Source organism: Lampris incognitus, chromosome 21 (genome assembly GCF_029633865.1).
Source record: "Lampris incognitus isolate fLamInc1 chromosome 21, fLamInc1.hap2, whole genome shotgun sequence".
Taxonomy (NCBI): Eukaryota; Metazoa; Chordata; class Actinopteri; order Lampriformes; family Lampridae; genus Lampris; species Lampris incognitus.
In genome coordinates, this window is record NC_079231.1 from 25,372,648 (window position 1) to 25,390,849 (window position 18,202).

General features: G+C 42.1%; 1 protein-coding gene across 1 annotated transcript in view; it reads left to right on the plus strand.

Moving 5' to 3' along the window:
* Positions 1-985: 985 nt before the first annotated feature.
* The window catches only part of LOC130131576 (dTDP-D-glucose 4,6-dehydratase-like), a 58,233-nt gene continuing 41,016 nt past the window's right edge, over positions 986-18,202 (plus strand). Inside the window, exons 1-3 of the mRNA XM_056301326.1 lie at positions 986-1,270; positions 5,274-5,340; positions 5,430-5,498. Of these exons, the coding sequence (XP_056157301.1) occupies positions 1,221-1,270; positions 5,274-5,340; positions 5,430-5,498 (186 nt within the window). The 5' untranslated portion in view covers positions 986-1,220. The remainder of the gene's footprint in view (positions 1,271-5,273; positions 5,341-5,429; positions 5,499-18,202) is intronic.

Sequence of the window (18,202 nt, forward strand, 5' to 3'; positions counted from 1 at the left end):
GTTACTACTCCCTCTGCTGTTTACTTTTGGAATAACATATTTGACAGCATTCAGTGGAAATGGTCATGGCTTCACTCTCTCGCTCAAAAAAACCCCAAACTTGTTAACTAACAAAGTTAAGGAAGTGTCGTTCAAAATAATGCACCGTTGCTACCCTGTGAAGACCTGCTTTTCTAGCTAGAGGATGGATGCTGGTGTTGGCTGGAGCTTTTGTAGAAAATGAGGATGAATCCTCAACTCATCTCTTCTGGGAATGTACATACAGCGTGTCTCTGGACTGATGTTAAGAACTTCATACACAGGAGAATCACCAACTGCAATGAGAAAATGGAGCAAGTCTTACGCGGAGTAACTAAAGATGGCCCCTTGATAATGTCCACTTTTCACACAGGATTGATCTGCTTTTAATTTCTGGTAAATGTCATGTGCATACCAGCACCTCCTCCGCCCCTAAACCCAACTTCTTCAGCTTCAAAGCCATTTCTCACCAATATTTAGATACTCTCAAATGTGGTAAACACAGTAAAGCCACCAACACTAGAAACATGTGAGAAACTATTTTGTCTTCCTGAGAATACTGTACTGACCCCCCCACCCCCCACCCCCAGTTTATACCACTTCATTTGACACACCCTTTGCTCTTGGTCTTTGTTTCTTTTGGAGTATGCTTTGTTTTCTTTGTATCCTGCTGTGCATTTGTCTATACATACATTGTATTATTTGGATTGTACTGATTTCTCATTAATAAAAAGTGAACCCCCCCCCCACACACACACACACACACAAGGATAACCTGCTGGCCGGAGAAGGAACTGAAAGCTGTCAGCAGCCACAAAACAAAGTTGCAGCATTTGCGTCATCCAATAAAGAAGCAATACTTAAAAATAAATAAAAAGACAAGGAGAGTGTGTTTTGGACGAGGGGGAGGGGCGGAGGCGCATGCGCAAACAGCTCCACGTCCCGCCCAGTTTATACGTGTCCCACTGCCGCAAAACGCCCGTCGACTGTGGTGAATTCCTCAGCGGCTCTGTTGCGTTCTAAAGGCGCTAAAGAGGCGACTGAGAGAGCCGAGGCACCCTGCAGGGCGCTCTTCTGGCCCCATTCCCCTCGTTATGGAGGCTTTCCACGCTGCAATGCATAAACGAGTGAATTTACTTTTGTCGTGTTATGGAGAATCCCCCTAAAGTCGTCTTCAGCTGGTTTTCTGCAGAGATGCCCGTATGATGGAATTCGGCAGAACCGTTCTGGTGACCGGAGGTTCGGGCTTCATGTGAGTTGAGCAAGTCTCCAAGTGTTGAGCACTTTTTAAATCGCAGTCGTCCAGCAGAGAGGTCCTCACAACAACTCGGCGTGTCACATATTCGCCTCCTCTACATGGTTTCGCCAATGATCTGCAGCAGTAAAGTCAAGTCTAATTTAAATTCATATTTAAGTTAAAAGCACATTTAAAACCCATCGACACTGACCAACGTCAGCCGAGAGAAAGGACTTAATTTTTATCCTGCCAGCTTTATGGTGGAGTCTGGTGTACAGTCTGCCTGTCATCGCTTCTGAGGAGAAACACCTACAGTAGACCTGTGTGATGTAGCTACTCTGTAACAACCTACAGTAGACCTGTGTGATGTAGCTACTCTGTAACAACCTACAGTAGACCTGTGTGATGTAGCTACTTTATAACAACCTACAGTAGACCTGTGTGATGTAGCTACTCTATAACAACCTACAGTAGACCTGTGTGATGTAGCTACTTTATAACAACCTACAGTAGACCTGTGTGATGTAGCTACTCTATAACAACCTACAGTAGACCTGTGTGATGTAGCTACTCTATAACAACCTACAGTAGACCTGTGTGATGTAGCTACCTTATAACAACCTACAGTAGACCTGTGTGATGTAGCTACTTTATAACAACCTACAGTAGACCTGTGTGATGTAGCTACTCTGTAACAACCTACAGTAGACCTGTGTGATGTAGCTACTTTATAACAACCTACAGTAGACCTGTGTGATGTAGCTACTCTATAACAACCTACAGTAGACCTGTGTGATGTAACTACTTTATAACAACCTACAGTAGACCTGTGTGATGTAGCTACTCTGTAACAACCTACAGTAGACCTGTGTGATGTAGCTACTTAATAATAACCTACAGTAGACCTGTGTGATGTAGCTACTCTATAACAACCTACAGTAAACCTGTGTGATGTAGCTACTTTATAACAACCTACAGTAGACCTGTGTGATGTAGCTACTCTATAACAACCTACAGTAGACCTGTGTGATGTAGCTACCTTATAACAACCTACAGTAGACCTGTGTGATGTAGCTACTCTATAACAACCTACAGTAAACCTGTGTGATGTAGCTACTCTATAGCAACCTACAGTAGACCTGTGTGATGTAGCTACTTTATAACAACCTACAGTAGACCTGTGTGATGTAGCTACTTTATAACAACCTACAGTAGACCTGTGTGACGTAGCTACTCTATAACAACCTACAGTAGACCTGTGTGATGTAGCAACTCTGTAACAACCTACAGCAGACCTGTGTGGTGTAGCTACTCTATAACAACCTACAGTAGACCTGTGTGATGTAGCTACTTTATAACAACCTACAGTAGACCTGTGTGATGTAGCTACTCTGTAACAACCTACAGCAGACCTGTGTGACGTAGCTACTCTATAACAACCTACAGCAGACCTGTGTGACGTAGCTACTTTATAACAACCTACAGTAGACCTGTGTGATGTAGCTACTCTATAACAACCTACAGTAGAACTGTGTGATGTAGCTACTCTATAACAACCTACAGTAGACCTGTGTGATGTAGCTACTTTATAACAACCTACAGTAGTCCTGTGTGATGTAGCTACTCTATAACAACCTACACTAGACCTGTGTGATGTAGCTACTTTATAACAACCTACAGTAGACCTGTGTGATGTAGCTACTCTATAACAACCTACAGTAGACCTGTGTGACGTAGCTACTCTATAACAACCTACAGTAGACCTGTGTGATGTAGCTGCTCTATAACAGGATAGCTTTATGCTCTCGTTATATTGACTTCTGAGGAGAAAGACCTACAGTAGACCTGTGTGATGTAGCTGCTCTATAACAGGATAGCTTTATGCTCTCGTTATATTGACTTCTGAGGAGAAAGACCTACAGTAGACCTGTGTGATGTAGCTACTCTATAACAGGATAGCTTTATGCTCTCGTTATATTGACTTCTGAGGAGAAAGACCTACAGTAGACCTGTGTGATGTAGCTACTCTATACCAGGATAGCTTTATGCTCTCGTTAGATTAACTTCTGAGGAGAAAGACCTACAGTAGACCTGTGTGATGTAGCTACTCTATACCCGGATAGCTTTATGGCCTCGTTATATTGACTTCTGAGGAGAAAGACCTACAGTAGACCTGTGTGATGTAGCTACTCTATACCAGGATAGCTTTATGCTCTCGTTAGATTGACTTCTGAGGAGAAAAGACCTACAGTAGACCTGTGTGATGTAGCTACTCTATACCAGGATAGCTTTATGCTCTCGTTATATTGACTTCTGAGGAGAAAGACCTACAGTAGACCTGTGTGATGTAGCTACTCTATACCAGGATAGCTTTATGCCCTCGTTAGATTGACTTCTGAGGAGAAAGACCTACAGTAGACCTGTGTGATGTAGCTACTCTATAACAACCTACACTAGACCTGTGTGATGTAGCTACTTTATAACAACCTACAGTAGTCCTGTGTGATGTAGCTACTCTATAACAACCTACCGTAGACCTGTGTGATGTAGCTACTCAATAACAACCTACAGTAGACCTGTGTGATGTAGCTACTCTATAACAACCTACAGCAGACCTGTGTGATGTAGCTACTCTGTAACAACCTACAGCAGACCTGTGTGATGTAGCTACTCTATAACAACCTACAGTAGACCTGTGTGATGTAGCTACTCTATAACAACCCACAGTAGACCTGTGTGATGTAGCTACTCTATAACAACCTACAGTAGACCTGTGTGATGTAGCTACTTTATAACAACCTACAGTAGACCTGTGTGATGTAGCTACTCTGTAACAACCTACAGCAGACCTGTGTGACGTAGCTACTTTATAACAACCTACAGCAGACCTGTGTGACGTAGCTACTCTATAACAACCTACAGTAGACCTGTGTGATGTAGCTACTCTATACCAGGATAGCTTTATGCTCTCGTTATATTGACTTCTGAGGAGAAAGACCTACAGTAGACCTGTGTGATGTAGCTGCTCTATAACAGGATAGCTTTATGCTCTCGTTATATTGACTTCTGAGGAGAAAGACCTACAGTAGAACTGTGTGATGTAGCTACTCTATACCAGGATAGCTTTATGCTCTCGTTATATTGACTTCTGAGGAGAAAGACCTACAGTAGACCTGTGTGATGTAGCTACTCTATACCAGGATAGCTTTATGCTCTCGTTAGATTGACTTCTGAGGAGAAAGACCTAAAGTAGACCTGTGTGATGTAGCTACTCTATACCAGGATAGCTTTATGCCCTCGTTATATTGACTTCTGAGGAGAAAGACCTACAGTAGACCTGTGTGATGTAGCTACTCTATACCAGGATAGCTTTATGCTCTCGTTAGATTGACTTCTGAGGAGAAAAGACCTACAGTAGACCTGTGTGATGTAGCTACTCTATACCAGGATAGCTTTATGCTCTCGTTATATTGACCTCTGAGGAGAAAGACCTACAGTAGACCTGTGTGATGTAGCTACTCTATACCAGGATAGCTTTATGCCCTCGTTAGATTGACTTCTGAGGAGAAAGACCTACAGTAGACCTGTGTGATGTAGCTACTCTATAACAGGATAGCTTTATGCCCTCGTTAGATTGACTTCTTAGGAGAAAGACCTACAGTAGACCTGTGTGATGTAGCTACTCTATACCAGGATAGCTTTATGCCCTCGTTAGATTGACTTCTGAGGAGAAAGATCTACAGTAGACCTGTGTGATGTAGCTACTCTATAACAGGATAGCTTTATGCCCTCGGTATATTGACTTCTGCGGAGAAAGACCTACAGTAGACCTGTGTGATGTAGCTACTCTATACCAGGATAGCTTTATCCCCTCGTTATATTGACTTCTGAGGAGAAAGACCTACAGTAGACCTGTGTGATGTAACTTCTCCGTCATGTTACAGGATAGCGTTATGCCCTCCTTAGATTGAATGCAATGTAATGTGTGGTATCTTTTTGTTCATGTGACATTCTACAGTGGATCCCACTTGGTATGTCGTCTAGTCAACCGATACCCCAACTGGAGAATCATCAACCTGGATATGGTAAGCCCTTTCTCCGTTTTTTATGCATGTGGTCTTTGATGGCTAGTTTAAGATACATGTTGGTGTTCATCCTCTCTGATCTGCCACAGCTGGACTACTGCTGCAGTGCCAGGAGTCTGGAGAATGTAGAAGACAGGATAAATTACACCTTCATCAGGGTGAGCACTGGTGACCCACATTTGTAACCACGTCGATACTTGTATATATTACACGACTCCAACAGTCTCCAGCATCAGTTGTTTGGATAGGGTTTGTGCTCCTCCTGTTTGTACTGTAGTGCTCACAGTTGTGGAGTGTAAATCGATGAATTATGTTGTGTTGTCTGCTGCTTGTTCAGTTCTTGCTGCTTATTCTGGCACTATTGACTAACTAGTGCCAGTCAGTCAAAATTATAAACTATATTGTCCTGTAGTTTTCAAAGCACTTGTATACCCATCAATATCTCTTCTAGTAACAGAAATAACATCTGTCATAGTTGTTGCTATATCTGATCATTATTGTATTAATTTTACTGTCGAGGCATGCAGTGTGTTTATTTATGCTGAGCAATCTGTTAAGCAAAGTGACATTGACTCAGCACTTGCTGAAGACTTTACCACACTTTGTAATACCACTATCTACTACAAACAGTGTAGCACACAGAGTTTGTACAAAATTAAAAACTGCGATTGACTCTGCTGCCAAGAGAAAACAATGGGATTCCTTGGAAATATTAAGAGACAGTACAGTTGAAGATAAACTGCTGCAGAGGTGAATGCAAATGAAGAACATCCAATCGACAGGTTCACCATGATAGTTTTAATGAAAGCCAGCAAACAACAGCTTAAAAAATGCAAAGAGACTATATTTGGCTTGTGACATAATTAATCATCTTGAAAATCCTCAATTATTATTTTTAACCTCTAACTGACAATTAAACGCTCTCGCTGTTCTAAATCTTGAATTAACTCTCCATCACAAAATGTCGTGAATTTACTCGTTTCTTCATAGATGAAATAAGTGGCATCATTAGTCGTATATCCTCTAAACTAAACTCTGATTAAAACACTGATGACCCAGTCTTGCAGACAGAGGTGTCATTACAACAGTTCAGTTGTGTTCATGAGAATGTATTATGTAATGCTGTAAATAAGCTGTGGTCATAAGATCTTCATCCACTTTCATCTGCTTTTTTTAAGGAGTTGAAATGTCTGTGTGCTGGTCTATTTGTGTTTTAATCCTTCTTTGCGAACTACATCAGAATCATGTTTATTGGCCATGTAGGTTTGCACATACATGGAATAGCTTAACATAGAATAACAACACGACAACACAACAATCTTCAGATACATACACAAGGATCGACTATATGCAGGCAAAATAATGTACATGACGATCATGTTTTCAAACCGCTCTTGAAATTACTACTGTGCCACCGCCCATGAGAAAAAACACCCTGGAATCAACCGACACTGTAAATTATGAGCCATTTCAAACCTGCCATTTTTGGTTAAAATCCTGGAGCTTGTCCACGTACAGTTAGCGGATTACCTCAAGGAATAGTTTGGAGTTTTGAAGTCCATTCCTATTTTATAGTCACCACTCATGTAGTACATACAGAGGGATTATTTGTTATCATCAAACACTGGGGATGCGCGCACAGCTTGGCTGCAGGAAGAACGTTACCCGACCTTTGATTACCATCCTGGCTTGGTATGAAGATGGCTAGCGAACTTCCCATACGTTACAATGGTTTGATTTTAGTTTTAAAATATTTTCCGCCTACTACAACAGCTTGTCACGCGGTTATAAGACCAGTTATGCTACGAAATGAACCTTGCTGAATGGAACACATCTTGGAGACCCGTATGCTTTAGGTGCAGGTCAGTGGATTAATGACGAGACAAAATGGCCCAGTCTTCAGTGGCTAAATATTCACGAATACCTGATTGACACACCAAGTCTTTATTCCTGGGAGAACTTGAAAGCGTACACATCTCTGGATGGATACAACTATGTTACTAGCGGCCATGTCCAGGACATACCATTTCATGATTACAACGCTGAAAACTTTGTAGTTCTGAGCACTGAGGTGCTGCCTAGCCAAAGACGGGGCAAGAATACGGAGATGTACAAGGTCTGGGTTATTGTGAACAAGAGAAACAACTGTATTCTGACCGCGAACTGCACCTGTATGGCTGGGTATGTAACTTAAGTTAATTTAGTAAATACTCTTAGCTTTACGTTACTATTTAACCTCTTCAGCCACCATCGTTAATGTAGTAAACAAAATTTCACTGCTCATTTGTTACAATTATACAGCTGTGCCTGCAGGGGCATATCCTGCCTGAACACCATTTAAACCAGTGTGTGTAATACATTAGATTGCTAGGAGTTAATCTCTATACTATTTCCTTGCAGTAGGAGCAAGAGGGAATACATATGCATGAATGGGAGGGAGGACAGTGGAATGGTGAGGATGCAAGAAGTGGAGGTGACGAAGTTGTATGAGTTTAGATACTTGGGGTCAACTGTCCAAAATAACGGGAAGTGCAGGAGAGAGGTGAAGAAGAGAGTGCAGGCAGGGTGGAGTGGGTGGAGAAGAGTGTCAGGAGTGATGTGTGACAGAAGGGTACCAGCAAGAGTTAAAGGGAAGGTTTACAAGATGGTGGTGAGACCAGCTATGTTGTATGGTTTGGAGACAGTGGCACTGATGAAAAGACAGGAGGAGGAGCTGGAGGTGGCAGAGATGAAGATGATAAGATTTTCACTGGGAGTGATGAAGAAGGACAGGATTAGGAAGGAGTATATTAGAGGGACAGCTCAGGTTGGACGGTTTGGAGACAAAGCAAGAGAGGCAAGATTGAGATGGTTTGGACATGTGTGGAGGGGAGATGCTGGGTATACTGGGAGAAGGATGCTGAATATGGAGCTGCCAGGGAAGAGGAGGAGAGGAAGGCCAAAGAGGAGGTTTATGGATGTGAGGGAGGACATGTAGGTGGCTGGTGTGACAGAGGAAGATGCAGAGGACAGGAAGAAATGGCAATGGATGATCCACTGTGGCGCCCCCTAACGGGATCAGCCGAAAGTAGTGGTAGACTATGTTCTTGCAGCTTTGGGTCATGCTACTGCACTTGTGCTCAAAGTTGAGCTGTGGGTCAGATATGGAAAGAGCGAGAAGTCTTGTACCTCAGGGACGAACAAGTGGCTCCTCACATCCAAAAGAGAGGTGAAGCCAGCCAGAGTGAAATCTGCATCAGAAAGCCAAAGGGGACAGACACCCAACTGCAACCAGCCAGAAAGGCCAATGTCAAAGGTATAATATATCTTATATTATATTAAACAATGAATTTGCTTCATGTAAAGATATTACTATCACACACATCGCACCCAGGGGTGTAGTGGAGGGTAAACCCAGCTAAACTCATTTTACCCACCGTCTTTAAATGAGGCTGAGTGTTTACTCGCTTATTTTCTGATCAGGTGAGTTAATAAATGAGGGGAAACAAGGTGGGTACACTCTGCACTCGACAGTTTACCCACCTTTGTATTTACCACTACACCCCTGATTGTACCACATTGTATCCCACAGTTATATTCATGCGTTATCTAACATCTATTTTATTACGTATCCAGAGCTGAGGGATGAAGACATAAAGAAAGTGAAACTACTGGAACCGAAGACAGCTGTGCTCACTAGCCTGGACTGCAGGGACACCGACTCCGCATCAGAATCTGACAAAGAGAACGGAGACCCCCTGGAGCCACCGGTAGCTCTGTATGATGCTAGTCTGAGAGGCCTCTGCCCAAGTGAGTTACAGGAGAAGAGTGAAGGGACCATTTCCAAACTGGGCCAGGAATGAACACAGGAGCAGTGTGTAAACCGTGAGTGTATCACTAAAAATCAGGCCCAATCCCAGGCTTGGCGCACACAGAGCTGGGCGGATAACTAGCATCACCGTACATCGTGTATGCACTGTGAGAGCCGAGACAGCTAAAGCAAACTTGGTCAAACAGGTGATGCACTACGACGACAAAGACTTGTCCCATGTAAATGAACAGACTGGGGAAGAAAGAATGAGGACACAGCCAGAAAACGATACACAGCAGTAATGAAAGCACAACATCCAAACTTCGACGTGAAACTGCGGTCTTGTTGTGCGTCCACATGTTTTGTTTGTGACGTACTGCGACTTTGTGGTTTGGACAGAGCAGGATGTAATTACCACTCGCTTAGCCAGAGATGAAGAAATGCTGCAAACAGCCCTGCCTATTGCTGAACAGTTCCTCCAATGAAGTGTTTTGCCTGAACTCTTGAACCCGCAGCATGGACCCGAACATACAAGCACCTACAGTCTGCTCCCACTGTGAAAGGCCAGAGTTCGGAAAGATGACCGACCACCTGTGCAAAGTGCAAGAACCATTTCCACTACGAATGTGCAAAACTCAAAAGAAAGGTTGCGGAGTGGTATTGTGAACAGTGCAAAAAGATGTACTGTGAAACGAATAATTTAATGCAGTAATAAATTGGCATTGCCTGTAGTTGTATCTTACATTAAAACAACTGAATGTTGAATTAATCTCAATAATAACATTTTTACAGTGAGTGTTTATCTTGTAAAAAAAAATATTACCTCATGCCTCATGTCACTGCTGCTGTACCTGCACTTAAACGTATGACTAATAAAACCCTTGAACCTTGAAATGTATCTTTGACTCTACATGATGGAAAATGTAGATTATAAGTTCATGGATCCTTTATCAAAACCTTGACAAGTTATTTTCTAGGAACTGTACATTTACAAAGGTCTGTTAATGCTGCACACACAACCACCATGTCGTCTAAGAGGTTAGGGTGTGTGAGTGGGATAACAGTTGTCAGAATTGTGAAATCTTCCATCTACCCATCACTCTTCCAATGTGTATTCTCACATTAGACAAACGCCTTGATGTTTCCACTTCTTGAGCAGACAGCTGCTTGTTACCTTTGGTAAAGTGAGGGATTCTAAGGGTGGCACCGCGTACGGCAAGCTCATCTCTGATGGTAAAACCGTGATCTGCTGGTATCTCATCGTTTACTTCTAGAAGGTCATAAAATCCAGACTCAGCTGTACGTTGTTTATCAGAAACACGCCCACCCCAACCTGCGGACAGGAAAGTAATGGCTCCTGCAGGTGACATGCCAACCAAACACTTAACTGTTGTGGCTCTTATAATTCCAATATGTTTGGGCTCTGGAGGTTAGAGTCGTGGGTCTGTTAATAAACATTTCCGTGCAGTCAATAATGCATCTGCAACACGTGTATGTAGCTTTAAAACATTTTGGCATGTTCCTTAATATTGCATGCTTACTTGGCCACTTGATGAGAGGTTTCAAAACCTGAGACATAACAGGGAGCCAACTTCTCATAGTTTTAGAGATGTCACATTCGGTAACATTAAATCTGAATGCAATATCCGTGTTGCTGAGCCCTAATCGGCGTTTCATCAGGATAGCCAATAGATGGTCCTCCAGGGTCAGAGAGCCACGCACAACCTCTACACTGTCCTTAACTGTTAGAAGCAACCACTCAAAAATGACCCTGGACAGACCTGTTAGAAACAGAACCCGTGCTGCTTTGCATTTGATAGAGCTAAAGGAAACCTGTGTGTTCCTGAGTGTTGCTTTTAGTTGTTCATTCTTGGCTTTGAGATTGTGGATGTCCGCATGCAGGTTGTCACATTTGGTAGAAAGTTGGCTGTACTTCTGTTTGAGGTCATCATGGAGAGCCTTCAGGGCCGTGGCTTCTGAAAGAGAGATTAGATATAAAGATAAATAGAAATTTCACGGTCCTATTTTCATATCTGGGAAACAGCTACACTCTGGGTGATCATTCAGACTGGGCCAAACAGAATCATGGGCAAATTCTGTTTCACAACAAATATATAAACAGGACAACCTGATTAATCCTGGCAGTGACTGTCCTACCGTACAATAGTTAAGATGTTGGAAGTTCTTACCAGTTCAAAGACCAGCACCAGGCTCCATTTCGCAATCATTTGGGGAGAGGCAAGCGCGTGTGGATTCCGATGCGGCCTCATCAACAACTTCTGTGGACTGATGTCCATTGTCTGGCCTTCTGTGGGGGGTTTCATCCCTTCTTCTTTTTTTCTCATATCAGAAGAGAGCAAGCAGTCCGTACAAAACAGTTAATTTACTCCGTTGACCAAAGGTTTATCACATCCTCTTACCAGGGTCTCTTATCATTGTTATGCCGATGACACCCAGCTGATCTTGTCCCTCCCTCCCTCCCTCCCTCCCTCAAACACACAAGTAGAGACACGCATTTCTGCGTGCTTGACTGACATCTCAGAGTGGATGGCGACACACCACCTGAAGCTCAATCTGGACAAGACAGAGCTGATGTTCATCCCGGGGGAAAGGTTGCCCGCACCGAGACCTGGCCATCACCATGACAACACCGTGGTGACGCCAACTCGGACTGTGAGAAGTCTGGGTGTGATCCTGGACGACCAACTGTCGTTTGCTGCAAACGTTGCATCGGTTGCTCGCTCCTGCAGATTTCTCCTCTATAACATCAGGAGGAGTCGCCCATTCCTCACCGACGAGACGGCACAGGTGCTCATCCAGGCTCTGGTCATCTCCCGGCTAGACTATGGCAATTCCCTCCTTGCTGGTGCCCCGGCGTCGGCCATCAGACCTCTGGAACTTGTTCAGAAACCTGCAGCTCGTCTGGTGTTCAACCGGCCTAAATTCTCCCACACAACTCCCCTTCTCATGTCCCTACACTGGCTCCCAGTAGCTGCTCGCATCCAGTTTAAGACTCTGGTGCTAGCCTACAGGGCAGTGAAAGGAACAGCTCCTTCCTATCTCCAGGCCATGGTCAAGCCCTAAACCCCTGCCCGACCACTTCACTCTGCTGCCTCGGGATGCCTGGTTGCCCTGTCGCTCAGAGGCCCTGCTGCCGATCGACTCGGTCACGGCTCTGTTCTGTCCTGGCCCCACAGTGGTGGAATGAACTCCCCACTGATGTCAGGACAGAAGAGTCGCTGCCCATCTTTCAGCACAGGTTGAGAACTCACCTCTTCAAGAACTACCAACCTGTTACTTGTTCTTAGCACTTATTGTATTCACTCATTTAAAAAAAAATCTCTTTCTTGTGCTTTTACTTTAGCACTGGTTTTACTCTTAGGTGCTTGTTTAGAGAGAAGATGCACTTATGACCTCTGATGACTAGTAGTTCTCCTGACTTCCTATGTTAAATGATGCACTTATTGTAAGTCACTTTGGCTAAAAGCGTCAGCTAAATGACTGTAATGTAATGTTGTAGTGAATTCAGGGGGGGCAGCCGGGAACTGCCATAGCTGGGACGTGAACCTGGGTCTGCTGTACCATGGGCGACAACGTTAACCAGTCGACTAAAGGGTCCAACCCCGTTAGCCAAGGGCTAGCGACTCTATTTATCCGTGCACGTTACACTACCCCCCCTCCTTTGGGGAGCGTGTCCCCGCGCTTCAGCATATCAGCTCCCTCACGCCTGTGGGCACACGCACTTCCGATAGCCTCATGGTCTCACCATCCCACTTCTGACACCAATGTAGCAAATTCAGGGGGGCAGCAGCCGGGAACCGCCGCAGCCAGGATGCGAACCCGGGTCTCCCGTACCATGGGCTACAATGTTAACCAGTCGACTAAAGGGTCCGACCCGTTAGCCAAGGGCTAGCATTCTATTTATCTGTGCACATTACAATGTAATGTATTCCTCAATTCAAGTCAGTGGAAATCACATAGCACGCCTCAAGGGCCTAATGAGATAATGTAGACATAACAGAAACTATCTGGCCTAACAGATAATCCTGACAAAAATAAAGCTACATTAAATTACTCGCCATTCTTCTCTGCACTTCCAGTCATGCTATGTCGAGTCATGCTGGGTGATCACAGTGAACAACAAATCACAAGGAAGTGACCATGTTTCCCCCTCATGTTTTGCATCACCTTTGCTGGACAAATGGGACAAAGTCAGGACTGTCCAAATCAAATGTATTCCAGTAACTTACAGTAACGTTAACACACCAAAACTGGTCATTGGCCTACCATTACTTCGTTAACAGTTACTAGCAACGCAACTTTAGCAAAACTGAACCAAGGTACGTTAGCTCCTAAGCTAGTTCAGCTCAAACTTGAACATAATTACTCTGTTGCTTGCAAACATTGTTAGTTATATATACATAGGACTCAATAACTATGTTATTTAATGTTTGTTGTTCTAAGTTAAAACTAGCGATGTAACGTTATGGCTGATTAGCCTGTTAGCTGAGGCCTAACGTTAACTTACCTGTTATGAAGTGATCACTGCAAATGCGGGCATTTTTAATTAGTTCATCGCTCCAATCGCTTCTTCTAATTGCTTGCGTCTCCAGTTAGACTTAAAATGGTGAGAGTTGACGGGATTTGGTAAAACTTGAGCGTTGTGTTTTGTTTGTCAAAACGATTCTGGCAACCGACTGCACAACACGACATAATGATGCCGGCCACTTCCTTGCTGCAGCCGACATGTGCAGTAGAACCTGCGTGACATTAGAGTGACATAGACTGATAATTCTCCTATAGGTAGGTTTTATTTTCACAGTCACTGTCCTTTTCTTCATACTGGACGCAGCTTCAGCTTGTGAGCTAGGGATCAATGCAGTTACTGAGGGACAAATCCACAATTCCCCTTTAGTGCCAAAAAGCACTGCAGGGTTTGATCAAAGCAGAGCTGATGCTACAACAGTCTATCGGAGCGAATTGGAGTGGTAATTTAACAGGTTTTACAACTGTACATTACAGCCATTTCCATCCGTTACTTCCTGCAACACAAGTCTACAAGTGATTCCCTGGCATTAGTGACCCTGGTAATAGTCCAGTCAAGCAAACACTAAGAGGGACTTCAGCAATAAAAACAAGTGCTTTTTCTTTAAATGTCCACTTGAATTGACTATGACTTCCTGCTGTAGCATCATGATGTCTTTGGCTGAACCATTAAGTGTTTCTTTGCACTGAACGGGGATGTTAGAATTTCCCCCATTGGTTGCATTAATGGCTTGATGACCAGCTGGAACTGTGTGTAGAATATGAAGAAAAGGATACAGTGTGTGTAGAATATGAAGAAAAGGATACAGTGTGTATAGAATATGAAGAAAAGGATACAGTGTGTGTAGAATATGAAGAAAAGGATACAGTGTGTGTAGAATATGAAGAAAAGGATACAGTGTGTGTAGAATATGAAGAAAAGGATAAAGTGTGTAGAATATGAAGAAAAGGATACAGTGTGTGTAGAATATGAAGAAAAGGATACAGTGTGTATAGAATATGAAGAAAAGGATACAGTGTGTGTAGAATATGAAGAAAAGGATACAGTGTGTGTAGAATAGGAAGAAAAGGATACAGTGTGTGTAGAATATGAAGAAAAGGATAAAGTGTGTAGAATATGAAGAAAAGGATACAGTGTGTGTAGAATATGAAGAAAAGGATAAAGTGTGTGTAGAATGTGAAGAAAAGGATACAGTGTGTGTAGAATATGAAGAAAAGGATACAGTGTGTGTAGAATATGAAGAAAAGGATACAGTGTGTGTAGAATATGAAGAAAAGGATAAAGTGTGTGTAGAATGTGAAGAAAAGGATACAGTGTGTGTAGAATGTGAAGAAAAGGATACAGTGTGTGTGGAATATGAAGAAAAGGATAGTGTGTGTGGAATATGAAGAAAAGGATACAGTGTGTGTAGAATATGAAGAAAAGGATAAAGTGTGTGTGGAATATGAAAAAAGGCTAGTGTGTGTAGAATGTGAAGAAAAGGATACAGTGTGTGTAGAATATGAAGAAAAGGATACAGTGTGTGTAGAATGTGAAGAAAAGGATACAGTGTGTGTGGAATATGAAGAAAAGGATACAGTGTGTGTGGAATATGAAGAAAAGGATACAGTGTGTATAGAATGTGAAAAAAAGGATACAGTGTGTCCAGAATGTGAAGAAAAGGATACAGTGTGTGTAGAATGTGAAGAGAAGGATACAGTGTGTGTAGAATGTGAAGAAAAGGATACAGTGTGTGTAGAATGTGAAGAAAAGGATACAGTGTGTGTGGAATATGAAGAAAAGGATACAGTGTGTGTGGAATATGAAGAAAAGGATACAGTGTGTGTGGAATATGAAGAAAAGGATAGTGTGTGTGGAATGTGAAGAAAAGGATACAGTGTGTGTAGAATATGAAGAAAAGGATACAGTGTGTGTAGAATGTGAAGAAAAGGATACAGTGTGTGTGGAATGTGAAGAAAAGGATACAGTGTGTGTGGAATATGAAGAAAAGGATACAGTGTGTGTGGAATATGAAGAAAAGGATACAGTGTGTGTAGAATGTGAAGAAAAGGATACAGTGTGTGTAGAATATGAAGAAAAGGATACAGTGTGTGTGGAATATGAAGAAAAGGCTAGTGTGTGTAGAATGTGAAGAAAAGGATACAGTGTGTGTAGAATATGAAGAAAAGGATACAGTGTGTGTGGAATATGAAGAAAAGGCTAGTGTGTGTAGAATGTGAAGAAAAGGATACAGTGTGTCCAGAATGTGAAGAAAAGGATACAGTGTGTGTAGAATGTGAAGAGAAGGATACAGTGTGTGTAGAATGTGAAGAGAAGGATACAGTGTGTGTAGAATGTGAAGAAAAGGATACAGTGTGTGTAGAATGTGAAGAAAAGGATACAGTGTGTGTAGAATGTGAAGAAAAGGATACAGTGTGTGTGGAATATGAAGAAAAGGATACAGTGTGTGTAGAATGTGAAGAAAAGGATACAGTGTGTCCAGAATATGAAGAAAAGGATACAGTGTGTGTAGAATGTGAAGAAAAGGATACAGTGTGTGTAGAATATGAAGAAAAGGATACAGTGTGTGTGGAATATGAAGAAAAGGATACAGTGTGTGTAGAATATGAAGAAAAGGATAAAGTGTGTGTGGAATATGAAGAAAAGGCTAGTGTGTGTAGAATGTGAAGAAAAGGATACAGTGTGTGTAGAATATGAAGAAAAGGATACAGTGTGTGTAGAATGTGAAGAAAAGGATACAGTGTGTGTGGAATATGAAGAAAAGGATACAGTGTGTGTAGAATGTGAAGAAAAGGATACAGTGTGTCCAGAATGTGAAGAAAAGGATACAGTGTGTGTAGAATGTGAAGAGAAGGATACAGTGTGTGTAGAATGTGAAGAGAAGGATACAGTGTGTGTAGAATGTGAAGAAAAGGATACAGTGTGTGTGGAATATGAAGAAAAGGATACAGTGTGTGTGGAATATGAAGAAAAGTATACAGTGTGTCCAGAATGTGAAGAAAAGGATACAGTGTGTGTAGAATGTGAAGAGAAGGATACAGTGTGTGTAGAATGTGAAGAGAAGGATACAGTGTGTGTAGAATGTGAAAAAAGAATACAGTGTGTCCAGAATGTGAAGAAAAGGATACAGTGTGTGTAGAATGTGAAGAAAAGGATAAAGTGTGTGTAGAATGTGAAAAAAAGGCTACAGTGTGTCCAGAATGTGAAGAAAAGGATACAGTGTGTGTGGAATATGAAGAAAAGGATACAGTGTGTGTAGAATGTGAAGAAAAGGATACAGTGTGTGTGGAATATGAAGAAAAGGATACAGTGTGTGTAGAATGTGAAGAAAAGGATACAGTGTGTGTGGAATATGAAGAAAAGGCTAGTGTGTGTGGAATATGAAGAAAAGGATACAGTGTGTGTAGAATATGAAGAAAAGGATACATTGTGTGTAGAATATGAAGAAAAGGATTCAGTGTGTGTGGAATATGAAGAAAAGGATACAGTGTGTGTAGAATATGAAGAAAAGGATACAGTGTGTGTAGAATGTGAAGAAAAGGATACAGTGTGTGTGGAATATGAAGAAAAGGATACAGTGTGTGTAGAATATGAAGAAAAGGATACAGTGTGTGTGGAATATGAAGAAAAGGATACAGTGTGTGTAGAATGTGAAGAAAAGGATACAGTGTGTCCAGAATGTGAAGAAAAGGATACAGTGTGTGTAGAATATGAAGAAAAGGATACAGTGTGTGTGGAATATGAAGAAAAGGATACAGTGTGTGTGGAATATGAAGAAAAGGATACAGTGTGTGTGGAATATGAAGAAAAGGCTAGTGTGTGTAGAATGTGAAGAAAAGGATACAGTGTGTGTAGAATATGAAGAAAAGGATACAGTGTGTGTAGAATGTGAAGAAAAGGATACAGTGTGTCCAGAATGTGAAGAAAAGGATACAGTGTGTGTAGAATGTGAAGAGAAGGATACAGTGTGTGTAGAATGTGAAGAGAAGGATACAGTGTGTGTGGAATGTGAAGAAAAGGATACAGTGTGTGTAGAATGTGAAGAAAAGGATACAGTGTGTGTAGAATGTGAAGAAAAGGATACAGTGTGTGTGGAATATGAAGAAAAGGATACAGTGTGTGTAGAATGTGAAGAAAAGGATACAGTGTGTCCAGAATATGAAGAAAAGGATACAGTGTGTGTAGAGTGTGAAGAAAAGGATACAGTGTGTGTAGAATATGAAGAAAAGGATACAGTGTGTGTGGAATATGAAGAAAAGGATACAGTGTGTGTAGAATATGAAGAAAAGGATAAAGTGTGTGTGGAATATGAAGAAAAGGCTAGTGTGTGTAGAATGTGAAGAAAAGGATACAGTGTGTGTAGAATATGAAGAAAAGGATACAGTGTGTGTGGAATGTGAAGAAAAGGATACAGTGTGTGTAGAATATGAAGAAAAGGATACAGTGTGTGTGGAATGTGAAGAAAAGGATACAGTGTGTGTGGAATATGAAGAAAAGGATACAGTGTGTGTGGAATATGAAGAAAA